The sequence below is a fragment of the Lampris incognitus genome, chromosome 1 (assembly GCF_029633865.1).
Source record: "Lampris incognitus isolate fLamInc1 chromosome 1, fLamInc1.hap2, whole genome shotgun sequence".
NCBI lineage: Eukaryota > Metazoa > Chordata > Actinopteri > Lampriformes > Lampridae > Lampris > Lampris incognitus.
Genome location: NC_079211.1, coordinates 66904121 through 66924945, shown reverse-complemented (window position 1 = coordinate 66924945; position 20825 = coordinate 66904121). Strand labels below are relative to the sequence as shown.

At 43.6% G+C, this 20825-nt stretch overlaps 1 protein-coding gene across 1 annotated transcript in view; it reads left to right on the top strand.

Moving 5' to 3' along the window:
* fnbp1a (formin binding protein 1a) overlaps positions 1-20825 on the top strand; it is a 187727-nt gene that overhangs the window by 136517 nt on the left and 30385 nt on the right. Inside the window, exons 12-13 of the mRNA XM_056278074.1 lie at positions 15937-15951; positions 17654-17763. Of these exons, the coding sequence (XP_056134049.1) occupies positions 15937-15951; positions 17654-17763 (125 nt within the window). The remainder of the gene's footprint in view (positions 1-15936; positions 15952-17653; positions 17764-20825) is intronic.

Genomic DNA, 20825 nt, shown 5'->3' with positions numbered 1-20825 from the left:
CTGGCAGCTCATGGCATTTTAGTGGCTCCTTTTGATTCTTTGGTAGGTGTTGTTGACAGGTGGGGCAGTTCCCAACCATTTGCTCCATATCAGCCGATATGCCTGGCCAATATAGATACTTGCGTGCCTGTTCCTTGGTCTGTTGTAATCCTTGGTGGACTATGTGCAGTCTCTGTAGCATGTCTGATCTCAACTTTTTAGGGATAATGAATCTGTCTCCTGTCATCAGGACCCCCCCCCCCCCTTTACTGTGATTGTGTCTCTGATTGGCCAATAGACTTTAAGCTCAGCATCTGTCTGTTTTTTGTGCTTTGGCCACCCTCTCTGGTGAATGTCTAGTAGCTTTTGCGAGGTCTGGTCCTCCTCAGTTGCCATCTTAAGTCTCGTGCATCTCTCCTCCCAAAGCCTCAGTTGCTTCCATGGCATAGACCACCTTTTCATCTGTAGTCATGGACTCTTCTTGTGTTTCCACAGCACCAATCGCTCTGGATAAAGTGTCTGCTATTAGCATTTCCTTTCCAGGTGTGTACTTGATGTGGAGATCGTAACGCCGAAGCTGTAGCAGCATTCGTTGTAGTCTGGCAGGTGCCTGTCCTAATGGCTTTGTGAATATAGCCTCCAGAGGCTTGTGGTCTGATTGCACCACCACATGTGCACCAAACACGTATTGGTGGAATTTTCGTGTCGCAAACACGACCGCAAGCAATTCTTTTTCAATTGGCGCATAGTAGCGCTCGGCCTGTGTTAGGGCTCTGGATGCCTATGCCACTGGCTGTCCTTGCTGCAGCAGGCATGCACCTAGCCCATCTTTTGTGATGCATCAGCTTGGAGGACTATCTGCTGTTTTGGGTCGAAGAGTTTCAGCACTGCAGCCTCAGTTATTGCTGTCTTGATTTTGTTTAGGGAAGCATCATGTTCATGTGACCACAGCCACTGCATATCTTCCCTCAGTAGCTGCCGTAAAGGTGCTGTCACTGCTGCTTCATTAGGTATGTATTGGGACAGGTACTTAGTCATACCTAGTAGCCTTTGTAGACCCTTTCTATCTTTTGGTGCTGGCATGTGTACAATAGCATTCACCTTGTCACTGTCTGGCCGTACTCCCTCAGGGTTTATCACGTGTCCCATGTACTTCACCTCCGTCACTTTGTACTGCACTTTGTCTGCATTGAACTTGACATTCATCTCTTCGGCTCTCTGTATTACCTTGTGCAGTATCTCAGCATGTTCCATCTCATCAGCTGCAGCGATGATCATATCGTCGGCTATCACCTGTACACCATCAACGTCACCAAATGTTCCACTGTTCTTCTGTTGGAAGACTTCGCTGGCTGATTTTATACCGAATGGGAGATGATTGAACCTGTAACACCCCCATGGCGTGTTGAAGGTGAATAACAGTGACGGTGCTCTGTCCAACTTAATCCGCAAACATCATCGTCCATGGAGACTCCTGCCTGATCTTCTCCGTCAACCTGTCCATCACCACTGCAAACAAGAAAGGGCTCAGAGCCGATCCTTGATGTAATCCCACCTCCACCTTGAACCCATCTGTCATCCAACCACACACCTCACCACTGTCACACTGCCCTCATACATATCCTGCACCACTCCTACATCCTTCTCTGCAACTCCCGACTTCCTCATACAATACCACACCTCCTCTCTCGGCACCCTGTCGTATGCTTTCTCTAAATCTACAAAGACACAATTTAACTCTTTCTGACCTTCTCTATACTTCTCCATCAACACTCTCAAAGCAAACATCACATCTGTGGTGCTCTTTCACGGCATGAAACCATACTGCTGCTGCTGATCACCACCTCTCCTCCTCTTAACCTAGCTTCTATTACTCTTTCCCAAATCGTCATGCTGTGGCTGATCAACTTTATACCTCTGTAGTTGCTACAGTTCTGCACATCGCCCTTGTTCCCTGAAAATCGGTACCAGTATGCTTCTCCTCCACTCCTCAGGCATCCTCTCACTTTCCAAGATTGTATAAAACAATCTTGGAAAGTGAGAGGTAATTACTCGAACTTTATCTGACAATGGAAATACATTCATGTCAGGCTGAAAACAGTAATGAAATGGAATTATGAAAAACCTAATAATAATAATAATAATAATAATAATAATAATAATAATAATAATAGCATTTATTTTCCAATTTTCCCCCTTTTTCTCCCCAATTGTATCTGGCCAATTACCTCACTTTTTTTTAGCCATCATCGTCGCTGCTCCACGGGAGCCCCGACCGACCAGTGGAGGCGCTAGTGCAGCGACCAGGACAAATACCCATATCCGACTTCCCACCCGCAGACACAGCCATTCGACGCTCTACCAAATTGGGGGTAACATGGGGATTCTACCTGGCGATCCCGTGTTGGTAGGCAACGGAATAGACTGCTATGCTACCCGGACTCCTCATGATAACATTTTCAAGGGCGCGCCATCTTAATAACTTAGAAACCGCTGCTGTTAGCACAGAGTTAAATCTGAAGTTAGACACACCTGTCACTGGAGGAAGTGGCGAGCTCTGTTCAAAGTCTGACAAATGGCAAACCCCCAGGTCCCGCTGGGTACCGTAATGAACTGTTTAACTTTTCAGATAAACTAGCTCCCCTCTTTTAGGAATGTTTTATGATGCTATTTCATTAGGGTCTTTGCCTCCAACATCTCACTTTTGTTAAAATCTGGCAAGGAGCCTATAAACTGTGCCTCCTACCGTCCTAGTTTGATTTTGAACGTGGACGTTAAAATACTGGCAGAAATGCCAGCAAGCCGGTTGGATACTCTTTTTGTGGATATTATTTCAGATGACCAGACATGTTTTATGACGGGCCGCCACTCTTCTTTCTGGTGTACGTCGGCTCCTAAATGTTATTCATTCTGCATTTCCATCGGATGCCGGAGAGGTAGTTACCTCACTGGATGTAGAAAAAGCCTTTTACAGAGTGGAATGGGGATTTTTATTTTCCATCTTGAAAAAAAATGGTTTTGGGGGAAAAAAATCACGTCAATGGTCTCACAAGGAACCCACAGGGCTGCCCCCTTTTGCCTCTTTTATTTGCTATAGCCATTGAACCCCTCTCCACAGCGCTACAAGCATCCCCATTGACTAAGGGCATTTGTTGTTGAGGTGTTGAACATCGTTTGTCCTTATATGCAACGATTATATGTCACTGACCCTGCTGCCTGTGTGTCAGAAACATCAGATGCTTTCTGCAGATAGACATTACATTTCATGAAGAACGAATGTATTGCAGTTAACAACTCTGCATTGTGTCTGTGGATGTTCTCATTCATCCAGGTCATGGTTATCCAAAGGAGTTGAATCGAGTGCAACTGGACTCGGTATATATCCGTGAAGACGTTTCTTCCTCATCCAAGAGGCTTCCTCAGTTCGTGCCTTTCTGACTAGACCAAGCTAGTCTGACTGGCTGGGGATGAGACTCAGTATTTATCCTCTAGGAGTCGTTGTCAGAGCCATAGATATGCGTGGCTCTCCTGTGCTCCGATGTCCAGCCGTGCCCGTCGCCATCGGAGCTGTTAATTTGCATTTGTTTAGCAGCGACGGTCGTTGGGGGTGTTAGTTTCGACTTCATTGTTCAGTGGGAGGTAGGTGGTGTGTCTATGCGAAACTGGAAAAACCATCCCTCAACAGAGGAGGAGGTCTGCGACACCACCTATCTCCCTCTTACAATGCCGTCCTTTCATCTCTACCCAGGAGAGTTAGTCCATGGGCCAGACGATATTTCGGTACACTCAAGGTGGCAAAACTTACTTATAATTTTTGAAAGGATCCATGTCTGTAGATGATATTTTGGTATGATAACCATTCCTGAGTGGCAGCTGTATCACAGTTATCAGCTCATGAAGTTAACCACCCCCTAAAGTAAATTGCATTTTAGACGCTGGTGAATATCCTGGTTTAGCCTCATGGTCAGGACATTTTTCAATGTTCTATAATATTGTCTTTGGTATCATTTTAAAGGGGACCTTCTTAGCTTTCATTCAAACCCTATTGTGGATATTTCTCACAAATATAGAGGTCACTTGAGCTCTTCAACCCGTCAATAACACACATCTTTCTGCAATGTTCGCCTAAACTATATACTTTCTTTTAGCCCTGTGGCATCTAGGAATATCAGGGACACAAAACACAAAAACTGGAATACTCACAGGACTGTAAAGATTCATAAAATGTATAATATACCCATACTATTTCATTGTGTGAGGTGATTGTGAGCCTTAAATGAGAACTAGACCAAAGCCAGTTAGGTCACAAACTGGTCTCTCTACATTTGTTTAAATACACAATCAAAATACATGATAAAAAGGAATACCATAGTGAGGTAATGAACTATTTTAATATTTTAAACAACATTGACATTTACATATACTTAGTCAATAATACATGTAATCCCATATCATTAGTGGGTATATGTAATGGTAATGGGTAGGGTAATGGGTATATGTGAATATGGTTACATTATTGTTATCAAGCTCTGGGTAACCAAGTCCAGAATCAACATCCTGTGCATCAATAGACTACTACCACAGTAATACCATCAGAATCATCACACTGTCATTCATCAAACTGCTCGTTTCTCTCATCATCTGACTCCCTAAGTTCAAAGTCCAGTTCTGGACCATCCTGCTGTTTTTGGTTACTGCAGGTCTGTAACCTGCACATGTCTGTGCATGGAAGTCCATTTGACAGGCACATGCAGCTTGGCATTTTGCATGAATTCACACACTTGCATGTTAGCATTTCCAAGACCACATCTGGTGCAGGTGGGGAGCGCATCCAGTAAATGGCCAGCTTGCCTTCATCGTCTGTCCATCCATACTCAGTAGGGCTTGGCACCACAGGGTTAGCCTGCAGACAGCACTTAAATATTGCTGCCTGATAGTTGGCTCGTTGAACATGCATAAAGAGACAGTCTCTACATGGTGGCAGCTGGCTGGATTCAACCTCTCCCCTTTTGGTGCAGAAGAGCTGGTAACGCAGTTTGTTCACCTCAGCAGTGCTGCTATTAGCTACATACATCCGACAGGTGAACTGCTCAATTTTCTTGAACAGCTCATCACTCACATTCCATGTCTGTCCCAGTTGACTTAAAGTATCTTGGCAGGAAGTGTGCTTTCTCACTATCTTCAGGGCATTCAGCTTCCCTCGACCAGCGAATGCACTGACAGTGTCGCAGCCTGTGAAGGCATGTAAGCCAATTAGGCTGTCACAGATGCTGTCTCCAAGTGAACTTGCCAGTTTGGTGATGTCGACAAACCGTGTGCGGTTCTGAGTCCCACACTTCTGGTAGATGGGACAGGTGATGTCCTTCTGGAAGCCAAGACAAAGCACCATGACATCAGTGTCCTCAGCTGTGATGATAACTGACTTTGAGCCCGCATTTGCTGCATGCAATGCATGCAGGAGCAGACGGGTGTCAGCTTCTTCATGTGTGGAGTGCAGTTCTGCTGCTTCCTCACACCCATCTTCTGTCAACTTGTAGCAGGTTTCCTCACAGGTCATGTACAACACCTTGCCATGCAGCATAGCTCTGTATCGTGGGATTTTCCACTCTTCCACCAGAAACTTGATGAGACTGGTCTTGTTGGAGGAACTGCACAGAAATTTTCTCCACTGCTGGACGTGGTGTCCCCCTGCAAGATTCTTGTACTGGAGAGTGATGTCTCCACCCCGGTTCAGTCGTTCAGCATCTTTGATCGAAGTCTGGTGATAGACATCAAAAACAACATCAATCCCCCCACTCTGTGCTCCCTCACAGAGGACCTGGGTCAAGGCTGACTCTGCCACCTGTGCAAAGGTTTTGTTGTTGCCATTCATTTTTTGGACCAGGCTCATCCCATCAATGATGGAAGTAGATGGGATTGGGATGTCTTCTGCAGGAGATACATTCTTTTCAAGCTCTCTGGCAAGTGCAGCCTTGTTTGTTTTTCGTAAGGACCCATCAGCATTTGCCAGTGCCCATGGTAGTGGGCCCAATGGGTAGGCAAGGACATCCTTCAGATTCACCTTCCTGCTTTCAGCCACCAGGATCATGTGACTGAAAAGGTTTCTATCTGCCTTCAGAACCACATCCTGTGCTTTCTTTCCATGAGCTTGTTTTGTGCTGACATTGGAGAATGTTTTCAGACTTTGCTTGGTCATCTTGTCGTGGAATTTCACAGGTGGTGGGTCTGCATCTAACCTTGTTTGCTGGAATGCTTGGTAGGCCTCTTCTCCTTTCTCAAGAGCTCTCAAGAGATCTATGGTCACATCAGGTGGAGCCATGTTGCCAGTGGAGAGGCTAACCAAATCAATCTCATCAGGGGACATAGGATTGAGCCAGTTATTCTCCATAAGGTCCATGAGAGACTGGACATCTGCTTCATCTCTCTTGATCCTTGGACTCTGTAGATCTGGAATGAGACCATTTGCACCTGCCTTGACCTGTCAGGTCTCTCAGCTGTCTGAGGTACATGCTTCTATACTCAGTTGTGAGATAATATTTGGTCACAGTTCCTGGCTTCAAGCTGAATCCCTTTGTCCCTCCAGCTGTTTGGGTGTCTTTGTTCACCGTTTCTTCTATAGCTTGGTCAACAGGGATTCAGCCAAAGGGATTGGTGGAGCCCATTTGGACTGAGAAGCCTCCTTCCATGAATTCTGTGTACACATCTGGGTGTGTGATGGGCAGCTCAGACATCTGGGCGTAGTAGTAGGGGAGGTAGCGTGCATAATTCATCCTGTCATAAGCAAAGCACCATGGGATCATTGCTCGAATGCTAGCCAAGTGTAGCATCCAGTCTCCCTCTCTGGATGCTCGGATGAGCCCCAACAAGATTTCAACCATGTCCAAATAGGACATCCAGAAGTTCGAGAGGCTGCCGTTTCCACCTCTAAGGAACTCACGGTAGACTTCAAATAGATCCATGATGCGTGTACAAGAGCTGTTCTCGAGGACCTCCTTCAAAGCATGTTGTGAGACTTCTTTCCCAAGGCTGTCAATGGTCTTCAGTGTCTCATTCAGGTGAACCATGTCATTCCTGTGAGTTTCTTCCAACCAGGACAGGAAACCATTCAAGATCAGTCGCATGAGAGCCTCATACAGGAGCTTGTGTAGTCGCACTGCCCTGTTGTACTTGCGGCCATCCATAACACCAGCAATTGAGCCTTCTGCAATCATGCCAGACTCAATGCAGAGGTCTTTGAGTCCAGCATCTTGGAAACGCTTTCCTATTATTGCCAGCAGTGTGCAGATGGTGTGGAATACCCCAAGCCTAACGATGATATCATGGAACTTGTCATGGTGTTTCCATGTGATCTCGACAGCCTTCGCATACAGGGCTTTGTCAAAGACAGACAACCTTCCTCAGGCCTAAGCACTGCATGATGCTCAGTGACTGGTTAAGCACCTCGTTGACAGTAGACATTTGTGTCGCTGGAGCATTGATGGTAGGCAGATAGCCTATATTGTCGGGGATGACCGTCATCTCTCCTCGAGTCAGGATGTTGAAGCCTGTCCAGCTGCTGACTGACTGTTCTTCTTGTTGTGACATGCGTGCTAGGACCCAAAGAAGGTTTTTCTCTCTGGCAAGCTTAGTATTGGCTGCAGTATCGGCATCTGACTTTTTGCTTTGCGGTGGCCCTACCCGTTGTCCAGCATTGTAAGTTGGTAACATTGGTGGGGGTCCATCAATGCTTCTCTTCTTTGTTTTGGGAACAGTGGGCATGGGTTGGACAGGAAGTGGGTTGACTGGCTTTGCTTGCACAGCAATCCCATGGACTCTGTGAGATGTTCCCTCACCACTGACAGTTTCTTCAAGACGGTCGATATTGTCTCAGGCTAAAGTTGTGAATATGCCAGGATGGATGTTAGCTGGAAGGGCAATGCCACTCCCTGATGATGAGAGTTTCTGGAGACACAGGGCAGTGTTGATCTCTTCCATCTGTGAATAGGACACACTGTGACCAAGTCGGTTGAGGATGTTTATCAACTCTACATTTCCTGTCAACGATTTGACACTGAATGGCAGAACAATGTGCTTGGAAGGCTTGGTATTTCCACATGTCACTGCATATACTATGTCATGGCCAAATGACTGCAGAAGGCACTGCACTCTCTGGGATGCATGATCAGGATCATTTGAGCCTGTGAGTAGAGAGTACAGGAAGATAATGAGCGACTCTGGAATGGTAGGACATTCTGCTTCTGGTTTGACTTCAGGCGGCCAGGTTTGAGGAACATCTTGACTTTTAATGTCTGCTCTCAATTTGATGGCTGCTTTGGCTATAACATCTTGTGCACTGACACTTTTCAGGGTCTGCAGCTCCCTTTTGAGAGACTGGTTTTCTTTGGCAAGTTCCCTCATGGAAAAGTTATCGGGATAGAGGAGGAATTTTCCTTTCTCATCAGGGAATATCTGCAAGGCTCCAGCAAACTCACTCTCCAGGTTTCGCCTTATGTGCTTCTTGGTTGATTCCTTGACTTGGGCAATGCCTTGGGAGTTCATTGAAGCTACCAGTCTAGACGAGAGATCAGTCATTGTCATCACTTGAGGATTGCCAAAAAGCTCCATCCTGATGAAGAGGAACAGCTCATTGTATGCCTTATTCACAGCAGCTTCATACTAGGCTGCAACATCATCATCTTCATTGCTGGCAACCTCTCCTTTGGAAATCTCTTCTTTGGTGTAAAGTCTATAGCATGACCTGTGGTAGTGCCCTTCAGCTGCTACAAGGTCTCTACTCACAATGGCAAGGATTCTGCTGTCCCTTTTCTTTGTGGCTGCACTCCTGATCTTTGCATCAGCTCGCAGTTCTCGACACTGCACCAATACTTCTCTCGTATTCTGTCTCTTGGAATATTTGCTGTTTTTCTGACAAAATATGCACTCTGCATCATAAGTCCTAGATGTACTTGGAGCATGTCGAGCTACTCTCTTAGATTGTTTCTCTTCAGCAGAGAGACAACTTTTCTTTTCTTTTGCAAGGAGGCCATCAAGAATTTGCTTCATAGTGAAGATACTGCGACACTTTCTGTGGTAGTAGATTGCTGGAATCTGTCCCTCAGGAATGTCTTTTGCCAGTTTCAAAACTGGTGCATGATTTCGTATCTGAGCTGCCCTGAGCAGAGTTCTCCATGAGTCGACACTTTGTAGTGAAACCAGCTTATCTGTATCATCAGAACAGTGGATAATGCACTCCACCCGTGGGCGCTTTGGTATTGGGTAAAAACTTGCTTGTTCACCAGTGGCCATATTCAGTCAGTTTTCACCCGCCACATACAAACAAATACATGTAACTTAGGTGTATGAACACTACTAAAACAAAGTTTACTTTGCTTCACCAGCGTCATATTACCATTATTTATCTTACTTAGCCACAAATAGATACATTACCTAGTTGCTATGCAACAGCTGTATTTTGTCCACATGAGGCCGCTAAAATCAACACAAGATGAAAGTTCCTCGTAGCCACTTTAACTAATCATATTAACATATACATTAAAAGAACATGCTAACATTATGGGAAATTAGCTTACAATCTTCTCCAGAGTGAGACAAGAAGATAGATACCAGTTTCCTCTATATGTGTTTAGTAGAAAGCTATCTGGCTGCACGTTAGCCTAGCTTAGCACAATGAATGGAAGTACACAGTACTGGTTATCCTTGGTTGTTGGCCAACTAAGAACTGTCCCAGAGTTTAAGCTAGGCTAATCAGTACCAGGGGTGTTGAAATGCTATATTTGTAAAAATCTGGGCAAATACACAATCGTGAGAGGCACAGAAACAGGTTTCCTGAAAGAAAAATGAAATAGCTGCTCATTTGGAAAGGTTATCATGTATTGTTTTACTTCTGTTAGTGTACCAAATAAAATGGCACCAGTGAAGTTGTGTCACCTTGGGTGATATCGATATCTGGTCTGACCCATGGACTAACTGGCTTTGGTCTAGTTAGTTTCTTAGGAATAATGCCCTTCTAATTTAAGGTTCACAATCACCTCACACAATGAAATAGTATGGGTATATTATACATTTTCTGAATCTTTACAGTCCTGTGAGTATTCCAGTTTTTGTGTTTTGTGTCCCTGATATTCCTAGATGCCACAGGGCTAAAAGAAAGTATATAGTTTAGGCGAACATTGCAGAAAGATGTGTGTTATTGACGGGTTGAAGAGCTCAAGTGACCTCTATATTTGTGAGAAATATCCACAACAGGGCTTGAATGAAAGCTAAGAAGGTCCCCTTTAAAATGATACCAAAGACAATATTATAGAACACTGAAAAATGTCCTGACCATGAGGTTAAACCAGGATATGCACCAGCGTCTAAAATGCAATTTACTTTAGGGGGTGGTTAACTTCATGAGCTGATAACTGTGATACAGCTACCACTCAGGAATAGTTATCATACCAAAATATCATCTACAGACATGGATCCTTTCAAAAATTATAAGTAAGTTTTGCCACCTTGAGTGTACCGAAATAGGAAATTTTGGGCTCTGGCCCATGGACTAAGTCAAGAAGCCTAGCCTCCAAGAACAACAGTCGCTCACTAACGGCTCCAACGACTCTCATGACCACTGAACAATGAAGTCGAAACTAACACCCCCAACCACCGTCGCTGCTAAATAAATGCAAATCAATAGTTCCGATGGCGACGGGCGCGGCCAAACATCGGAGCACAGGAGAACCACGCATATCAACAGCTCCGATAACGACGGGCGCGGCCAAACATCGGTACACAAAAGAGCCACGCATATCTATGGCTCTGTTAGCGACGGGCGTTGGTAAACATCGGATCACAAAGACCATGGACGTCAATAGCTCTGACAACGACTCCTAGAGGATAAATATCTGAGTCTCATCACCAGCCAGTCAGACTAGCTTGGTCTAGTCAGAAAGGCACGAACTGAGGAAGCCTCTTGGATGAGAGGCGAAACGTCTTCATGGATATATACCAAGTCCAGTTGCACTTGATTCAACTCCTTTGGCTAACTCTGCATTAATGATCAACCATTGTGAACTTCCTTTTCGTTTTTCTAAAACTAGTTTAAATACCTGGGTATACATATCGCTCGTTCCATTACATCTCTACATAAAGAGAATTTTAAAACCCTTGTTGAAAAAGTGAGATCAGACCTTTAGAGTTGGACAGTTGTTCCTCAAGCTTTAACTGGCAGAGTTTAATGTGTGAAAATGAACGTTTTGCCGGACTTCTTTATCTTGTTATGTGTTTGCCTCTTTTTATGCCCAAATCTTTGTACTCTCAGTTGACAGCTTGATTTCAACCTTTATATGGAGGAGCAGTGATCCACGCATGAATAAATCTCTGCTTCAGATAAACAGCTCAAAAGGGGGCTTAGCTCTTCCAAACTTTGTTTTATTATTGGGCAGTAAACATCCAAAAGATCATTTTTTGGCTACATCATCCAGACATGGACTATAGCGACAGACATGGGTGCAAGTCCATGAATACTGGGATGGCATCCAGTGCTTTACCTGTGCCCTCGTGCACAATGTTAGTGGTTGTGTCAGGGAGGGCATCCGACATAAAATTTTGCCAATTTAGTATGCGGCTTGACAAGACCAAAGTATGGAGCCTCGACCAGATCGGTCAAGGCTCCATACCGGATCGGTCAAGGCCCGGGTTAACAACGGCCGCCACTGGTGCTGTGCCCTCACAGGGTACCAATGGAAACTGTAAAATCCGCTGTGGCGACCCCTGAGAACAGAGAATAAGCCAAAGAAGAAGAAGATCCAGACATGGACTGGTGCCGTATGGAGGCTGACTCCTCGTCGTCTTCCCTTCGAGCTCTTGTTTGCACCCCTTACCGTCATGCCCCTCCTGACATACCTCTAGCCTCATTGTCACACCCATGCTTAACAATTGGACACAATTCCGTCAGCATTTTAAATTTCAAAATTTCTCCTGCTGGGGTCTATTTGTAATAATTATTTATTCCTCCCTGCAAAACTGAATGCTATTTTTGGGAAGTGGTAGTAGCCTAGCATACTAGCTGCTGGAAATAGGCTACAACTTCACTGAGCTGTAGTTATATCTGGAGCAAATTTGCACTCATCTCATTTTCGGTGCCAATAAATAACTGAAATTACCCTGACACTGCACTGTAAGTTAACTTTACTTGAAGTTAGCCAGATCATCCACGCAGTGATTAAGCCACACAGAATAGCTATGTTGGCTAAGTTAGCTAGCTACATGTCATGGGCACCAAAGGGAGGGGCCGTGAATAAAGACCTTTCTTTTGAAAAAACTTTGTGACTAGCTGTCGCCCCTTAATGTCACTCGCAGCTTTTCTTTATTTATTTTTTTGTCTTTCTTTTCTTTTCTGACAACCTGATTTAGCTTCGGACGACATCTCTTCGTCTCTTTACCTAACGTTATTCTACTGTAATCAACTGTTCTAGGCTAGCGCGCTCTGTAAGACTGAACCATGCAATGCATAGAGAGAGGGGGGAAATAAGGCCAATCCATCCTGATAATTTTGCCAAAAATGGAGAAACAAAACACAAGTTTGTTTCATTTGTAACTTTTTAATATATACAATTATAATTTTAAGTACATTCACTCACTTATGATAATAATAACAATACAAATAATAATAGTGTTCTCTGAAGGGCCCCTGTCAGTGCTGGGCCCTTGGAATCGTCCTAACCCCGCCCCCCCTTACGGTGCCCCAGATGACTGGTGGTGGAGAGCCACTGCATATGTCCATCCCACTTCCTCCTGTGCCCGTCTGAGTCTAATGCAGTTTAAGGTTCTGCATCGAATTCATCTCTCTAAAATGAAACTTTCAACATTTTACCCTGAAGTAGATGGCAAATGGGACTGCTGTCCAGCTGAACTAACACACATGTTACAATGTTACAATTTCATTTAGCAGACGCTGATCATGCCCTAAATTGGTAAGTTTGTTGTCTTCCTTTTTTTGGAATAATTTCTGAAGTCATTGGAGTGGAGTTTCCACCTGGTGTAGGGATAGCTATTTTTGGAATGCCAGGCTTATTTGAAAATGTCACATCGATTCAGCTAAACATGATCACTTTCGATTCTCTTCTTGCTTGCAGAAGGATACTATTTCGTTGGAAGTCCCCTGCACTCCCTTCGTCACCATCCCTGATAGGGAACATGATGATGTTCCTTAAAGTAGAAAAAAACATAATTTTGCCATTCGCGGATCAGCCCAGAAGTTATAATCTACCTGGCAGCCCCTCTTAGCTTATTTTGACCAGCTAACAGTGCTTCCCTAGGATTAAGACCACTTCTGTTATTTGTATTATATTTCTTAATTTCAATTGGATGCTGTGTATCAGTGTAGACTGCTATACTTATGTCACATGGGATTTGTTTTTCTCCAATCACTATACGATTATGACAGATATGAATTGGGTAAGACAGGATCTGCAGGACTAGCTGGAGTTGAAGAACAAATTTTGTTTCTGATCTCATCAACCTTATTAGAGAAAAAGTCCAGAGACTCATGGGCCGTGAATGGTGAGCAGCTAATAGACGACTGCTTTTTAACAAGTTTAGATACAGTCTCGTCTCGTCTCGTCTCGTCTTCATCTCGTCTTCATCTCATCATCAGCCGCTTCTCCAGGGTTGGGTCGCGGTGGCAGCAAGTTAAGTAGGATACTCCAAATGTCCCCCTCCCCCAATACTAACGGCGAGGGGCTCAGTGGCGACTGCAAAGAGCAATGGGCTGATAGAACAGCCGTAGCGTGATCCGCGATGTATTAAGAACCGAGCTGATTTTCTTAGTTTGTCAGGTTGGAGGAAGACGGGTGAGCATACAGTGTTGTAATCCATGAGACAAATTGGCCACCAAACCCAAATTCCTCCAATACAATCACCCATTCTAGGCCCATTCCACTTGATCAAATGCCTTCTCCACATCTAGGCAAAGGAAAGCCACCTTAGAATCCTTCCGAAACCTATGGTACATTATGTTCTTTAGTCTTCTGATGTTCAAAAAATGAAACTCTATTGGGGACAAAGCCAGTTAGATCAGCATGGATGATGGCTGGAATATATTTATTTAACCTGTTTGCTAATAACCTCATGAACATTTTCAAGTCTGACTTCAGTAATGCAATAACACGAAAAGACGAAGGCTCTGTCTCATCCCTACCCTCTTTTAGTAATAAGGAAATATTGGCTTCATATAGTGTGCAGGGGAATTTCCGAATTTCTAATGAATGGGTGAACATGAGGCAGGCTGAAACTTTCATCTGCAGTTGCTCCAGGATGGTGCTGTGGTTGTTTTGGATCACTGACTCTGTGGCTGCAATCGATTCCATCAATGGGACTTAGCGCGGCATGACAGCAAAATTCTGCCCCTTCACAAGGATGTCTTTGCTCACCTGGGTGAGTTGTCTGCTGGACAGATGGACAGATTCTTCACCCTCTTGTCCACATCACTGGCGTGTGTCTGGCATCAGTCTCTCTGCATACCATTGAGGGTGCAGTCTGTTGCCTGCCAATATCTCCGGTGTTCAGAACTTCTTTTGTTGCCTCGTTTGCGACTGTCCATTCTTTGCTAGATGAGTCTTATCTGTGAACTCAATCCCCTGTTGAAAAGTGGTGTCATCTAGATGCTCTATTAGTCTCTGTTGGATCTGCTCCTTTTTGGCTTTCAAAGCATCTGGTAAAATGTGTTGTCTCACCCGTTCATTCAGCAGCTGACTCTGTGACCTCTGGAGGATCTTGCTAGCTCAGTGGCCCTTGACCCAATATTCAATTTGCAGGCTGTTAGGTTTACTCCTGCTCTGTCTGCACCTGATGCTGAATCTCAGGTGTTTTCTGTAGTCAACCATCTTACACGCCATTTGCTCATACTCACGTACAATTTTAAGGCAATCCTTGCCAAAATGTGTCAAAATATCTTGATGCATTCTCAATAATCCAAGTGTGCAAATCCCAGAAAGTTGCATCAGTTTATTTGGACACAAAGTTTAATGGAGGATACATTTCATCACACATCTTAGGACTTCATTAGTCTCAGCTGACTGTAGGTATCCTCAACCTTATAAACAGCACAATTGCATAATGATCTGGTTTCATATACAAATTGTCATGGCCATTAATTCAAATTATAATGGCCAAGTGTACTATTCACAGAGGATTGGGGAATCACTGTGATCCCAGTGTTGCAAGATGGCGACAGATGTACTCTTATCCCCCCTTCTCGGTTCAGGGATGGTCATTGCCTCCTCGTGTAGATGGTCTCTTTGACTCCCTGTTTAAACCAGCATTCAAACCAGCTGGGGATACTAAGGGTACATGTGTCACCATCTTATGTTGTTGCACTTGTTCTCTAATCCTATGTGTATAGTACACATGGCCATTGTAACTCGAATTAATGGTTATGGCAATTTGCATATGAAACCGGTTAGACCACTGGTTTCGGTCGTTATGCAGCGGTGCTGTTTATGAGGTTTGGGATCAGCTGAGACCGAGGAGGTCAATGAGAGGAAACATTTCAACCATTAAACCTTCTGCCCAGATGAATTGATTCTGGGAACTCTGGGAAATAGAAAAGAATGAAAAGTATTTGCTGTAGTTAAGAGAATATAATAACTCTGAAAGAGGTGTAGACTTCATGTTTTTGAAGTCATGGTCAGGCGTTGTCAGGTTCTCACAGCTTTCTAAAATGAAAAAACAAATTGTCAGGCTCACATGCGAGTCTCGTGGTTGAAATCTTCAGACCACAACGTCCAGTTCAGAGCTACCTTTCAGATGAAAGTGCTCAGTCTTTAAGGCCTGTTTCAGTAAAGCCCTGAATGAGTTTCAACATCCAGCTGATGGTGAAACTAGATGAAGCACAATGACCCAGGCTGAATCTGGCTGACTGTGTCGAAGTTAATATGGCGCTATTCTTTCCTCCATGCTTCTCTTTGGAATCTACAGCTGTCACTCAAACTGGTGAGAAGGTGTCTGTCTCTCTCTGTGTGACCAAATCTGTCTTTCTGTCTGTCTACTGGCCTGTCTATTTGTGTGTTTTCCTTTGTCTGTTATCCAGCCTGCCTACAAGTCTGTCTGTCTGTCTGTCTGTCTCTGTCTGTCTGTCTGTCTGTCTGTCTCTTTATCTCTGTCTGTCTGTCTGTCTCATTATCTCTGCCTGCCTGCCTGCCTGCCTGCCTGTCTGTCTGTCTGTCTATCTATCTCTTTATCTCTGTCTGTCTGCCTGCCTGCCTGTCTGTCTGCCCGCCTGCCTGTCTGTCTGCCCGCCTGTCTGTCTGCCTCTGTCTCTTTATCTCTGCCTGCCTGCCTGTCTGTCTGTCTGTCTGTCTGTCTATCTGTCTCTTTATCTCTGTCTGTCTGTCTGTCTGTCTGTCTATCTGTCTCTTTATCTATGTCTGTCTGCCCACCTGTCTGTTTGCCTGTGTCTCTTTAGCTCTGCCTGTCTGTCTGTCTGTCTGTCTATCTGTCTCTTTATCTCTGTCTGTCTGTCTATCTGTCTATCTGTCTCTTTATATCTGTCTGTCTGTCTGTCTATCTATCTCTTTATCTCTGTCTGTCTGTCTGTCTGTCTGTCTGTCTGTCTGTCTGTCTGTCTGTCTGTCTGTCTATCTGTCTCTTTATCTCTGCATGCCTACCTCTCTGTCTGTCTGTCTATCTGTCTCTTTATCTCTGTCTATCTGTCTCTTTATCTCTGTCGGTCTGTCTGTCTGTCTATCTGTCTCTTTATCTCTGTCTGTCTGCCTCTGTCTCTTTATCTCTGCCTGCCTGCCTGTCTGTCTGTCTGTCTATCTGTCTCTTTATCTCTGTCTATCTGTCTCTTTATCTCTGTCGGTCTGTCTGTCTGTCTATCTGTCTCTTTACCTCTGTCTGTCTGCCCGCCTGTCTGTCTGCCTCTGTCTCTTTATCTCTGTCTGCCTGCCTGTCTGTCTGTCTATCTGTCTCTTTATCTCTGTCTGTCTGCCTGCCTGCCTGCCTGTCTGTCTGTCTGTCTGTCTATCTGTCTCTTTATCTCTGTCTATCTGTCTCTTTATCTCTGTCTGTCTGCCTGCCTGTCTTTTTCTCTGTCTGTCCGCCTGTCTGTCTGCCTCTGTCTCTTTATCTCTGCCTGTCTGTCTGTCTATCTGTCTCTTTATCTCTGCCTGTCTGTCTGTCTATCTGTCTCTTTATCTCTGCCTGTCTGCCTGCCCGCCTGTCTGTCTTTATCTCTGTCTGTCTGCCCGCCTGTCTGTCTGCCTCTGTCTCTTTATCTCTGCATGCCTGTCTGTCTATCTGTCTCTTTATCTCTGTCTTTCTGCCCACCTGTCTGTCTGCCTGTGTCTCTTTATCTCTGCTTGTCTGTCTGTCTGTCCATCTGTCTCTTTATCTCTGTCTGTCTGCCCACCTGTCTGTCTGCCTCTGTCTCTTTATCTCTGCCTGCCTGCCTGTCTGTCTGTCTGTCTCTTTATCTCTGTCTGTCTCTTTATCTCTGCCCGCCCGCCTGTCTGTCTGCCTCTGTCTCTTTATCTCTGTCTGCCTGTCTGTCTGTCTGTCTGTTTATATCTGCCTGCCTGTCTGTCTGTCTGTCTCTGTCTCTGTCTCTGTCTGTCTGTCCGTCCGTCTGTCTGTCTCTTTATCTGTGTGTGTGTGTGTGTGTGTGTGTGTGTGTGTCCATACATCCATGCAGGGCTCTGTTCCAGAGGACTGCAGTCATCTTCCTCCAGAACAGAGAAGGAAAAAACTTCTGAACAGAATCGGCAAAATAAACACAGAGATCCAGAAAGAAAGACAACAGAGGTATGTTTTTATTTATATAAACACAGAGAAACAGAAAGAAAGACAACAGAGGTATGTTTTTATTTATATAAACAGAAACACAAAGAAAGACAACAGAGGTATGTTTTTATTTATATAAACAGAAACACAAATAAAGACAATAGAGGTATGTTTTTATTTATATAAACACAGAGAAACAGAAAGAAAGACAACAGAGGTATGTCTTTATTCATATAAACAGAAACACAAAGAAAGACAGAAGAGGTATGTTTTTATTTAAATAAACACAGAGAAACACAAAGAAAGACAACAGGTATGTTTTTATTTAAATAAAAACAGAGAAACACAAAGAAAGACGAAAGGTATGTTTTTATTTAAATAAACACAGAGATCCAGAAAGAAAGAAAACAGAGGTATGTTTTTATTTAAATAAACAGAAACAGAAAGAAAGACAACAGAGGTATGTTTTTGTTTAAATAATCACAGAGAAACGCAAAGAAAGACAACAGCTATGTTTTATTTAAATAAACACAGAGAAACGCAAAGAAAGACAACAGAGGCATGTTTTTATTTAAATAAACACAGCGAAACACAAAGAAAGACAACAGGTATGTTTTTATTTAAATAAACACAGAGAAAGACAAAGAAAGAAAACAGGTATGTTCTTATTTAAATAAACGCAAAGAAACACAAAGAAAGACAACAGGTATGTTTTATTTAAATAAACACAGAGATCCAGAAAGAAAGACAACAGAGGTGTGTTTTTATTTAAATAAACAGAAATAGAAAGACAGACAACAGAGGTATGTTTTTATTTAAATAAACAGAAACAGAAAGAAAGAAAACAGGTATGTTTTTATTTAAATAAACACAGAGAAACACAAAGAAAGATAATAGGTATGTTTTATTTAAATAAACACAGAGAAACACAAAGAAAGACAACAGAGGTATGTTTTTATTTAAATAAACAGAAACAGAAAGAAAGAAAACATAGGTATGTTTTCATTTAAATAAACACAGAGAAACACAAAGAAATATAACAGGTATGTTTTATTTAAATAAACACAAAGAAAGACAACAGAGGCATGTTTTTATTTAAATAAACACAGACATCCAGAAAGAAAGACAACAGAGGTATGTTTTTATTTAAATAAACACAGAGAAACCCAAAGAAAGACAACAGGTATGTTTTTATTTAAATAAACACAGAGAAACAGAAAGAAAGACAGCAGGTATGTTTTTATTTAAATAAACAGAGAAACAGAAAGAAAGACAACAGAGGCATGTTTTTATTTAAATAAACACAGAGAAACAGAAAGAAAGACAACAGAGGTATTTTTTTTCACTGAAAATACCCATTAATCCCATTAAACCACCAAATAGAGGAACAACTTAAAATACTTTCAATAAATGAATGGTAAAAAATACATAAGATGCCGTTACCACATTAAAGGAGTTAAGCCTCCGCAGTAAGTGAATTCTTTGTTGTCCAAGCTTGAAGTGAATCTGTGTTCACATTGAACTTGAGTTGGGAGTCGAACACGGCTCCCAAGTACATATAAGTGTCAACAATTAGAATATCCTCACCATGTATAGTGCTAGCTTTGGGTTTATCACTACTACTACTATTACTACTTTCGGCTGCCCCCGTAAGTGATCGCCACAGCGTTTCCATCTCTTCCTGTCCTCTGCATCTTCCTCTGTCACACCAGCCACCTGCATGTCCTCCCTCACCACATCCATAAACCTCCTCTTTGGCCTTCCTCTTCTCCTCTTCCCTGGCAGCTCCATATTCAGCATCCTTCTCCCAATATACCCAGCATCTCTCCTCCACACATGTCCAAACCATCTCAATCTTGTCTCTCTTGCTTTGTCTCCAAACCGTCCAACCTGAGCTGTCCCTCTAATATAATCGTTGCTAATCTTGTCCTTCTTCGTTACTCCCAGTGAAAATCTTATCATCTTCATCTCTGCCACCTCCAGCTCCACCTCCTGTCTTTTCATCAGTGCCACTGTCTCCAAACCATACAACATAACTGGTCTCACTACCATCTTGTAAAGCTTCCCTTTAACTCTTGCTGGTACCCTTCTGTCACAAATCACTCCTGACACTCTTCTCCACCCACTCCACCCTGCCTGCACTCTCTTCTTCACCTCTCTTTTGCACTCCCCGTTACTCTGTACAGTTGACCCCAAGTATTTAAACTCATAGGCCTTCATCACCTCTACTCCTTGCATCCTCACCATTCTGCTGTCCTCCCTCTCATTCGTGCATATGTATTCTGTCTTGCTGCTACTGACTTTAATTCCTCCTCTCTCCAGTGCATACCTCCACCTTTCCAGGCTCTCCTCCACCTGCACCCTACTCTCGCTCCAGATCACAATGTCATCTGCAAACATCATCGTCCATGGAGACTCCTGCCTGATCTCATCCATCAACCTGTCCATCACTATTGCAAACAAGAAAGGGCTCAGAGCTGATCCCTGATGTAATCCCACCTTCACCTTGAACCTATCTGTCATTCCAACCACACACCTCACCACTGTCACACTTCCCTCATACATATCCTGCACCACTCTGACATACTTCTCTGCCACTCTCAACTTCCTCATACAATACCACACCTCCTCTCTCAGCACCCTGTCGTATGCTTTCTCTAAATCCTAAAATCAATAAATTCCTTAATGTTCGACACATTAAGGTCAAGGAAGTCATCATCGCGCCACTCAACAAAGGCAGGTAGGGCACAACCGTGATCTGACTCCGAGTCCTGAAGAAGAGACAAAAGTGTGGTATAGACAGAGAATTTCACCAGGTAGCTACGCTCTTTAGAAGACCTGCAGCTGTCTGTATACAAAATAAAAAGCAGGAGGGAAATAACGCAACCCTACGGTGAGCCCCTGTTTGAGACCAGGACATTGGACATACCTCCATTAACTAAAACCTGCTGGGTTCTGTCTGTTAAAAAGATTAAAAGCAACATCCAAAGCTGACCAGTTAAATTAAAATAAGCAAGCCGCTGGATCAAAACGTCAGGTTGTATCTTCTTAAAAGACGAAGAGAAGTCAGCAAATAAGTCTCA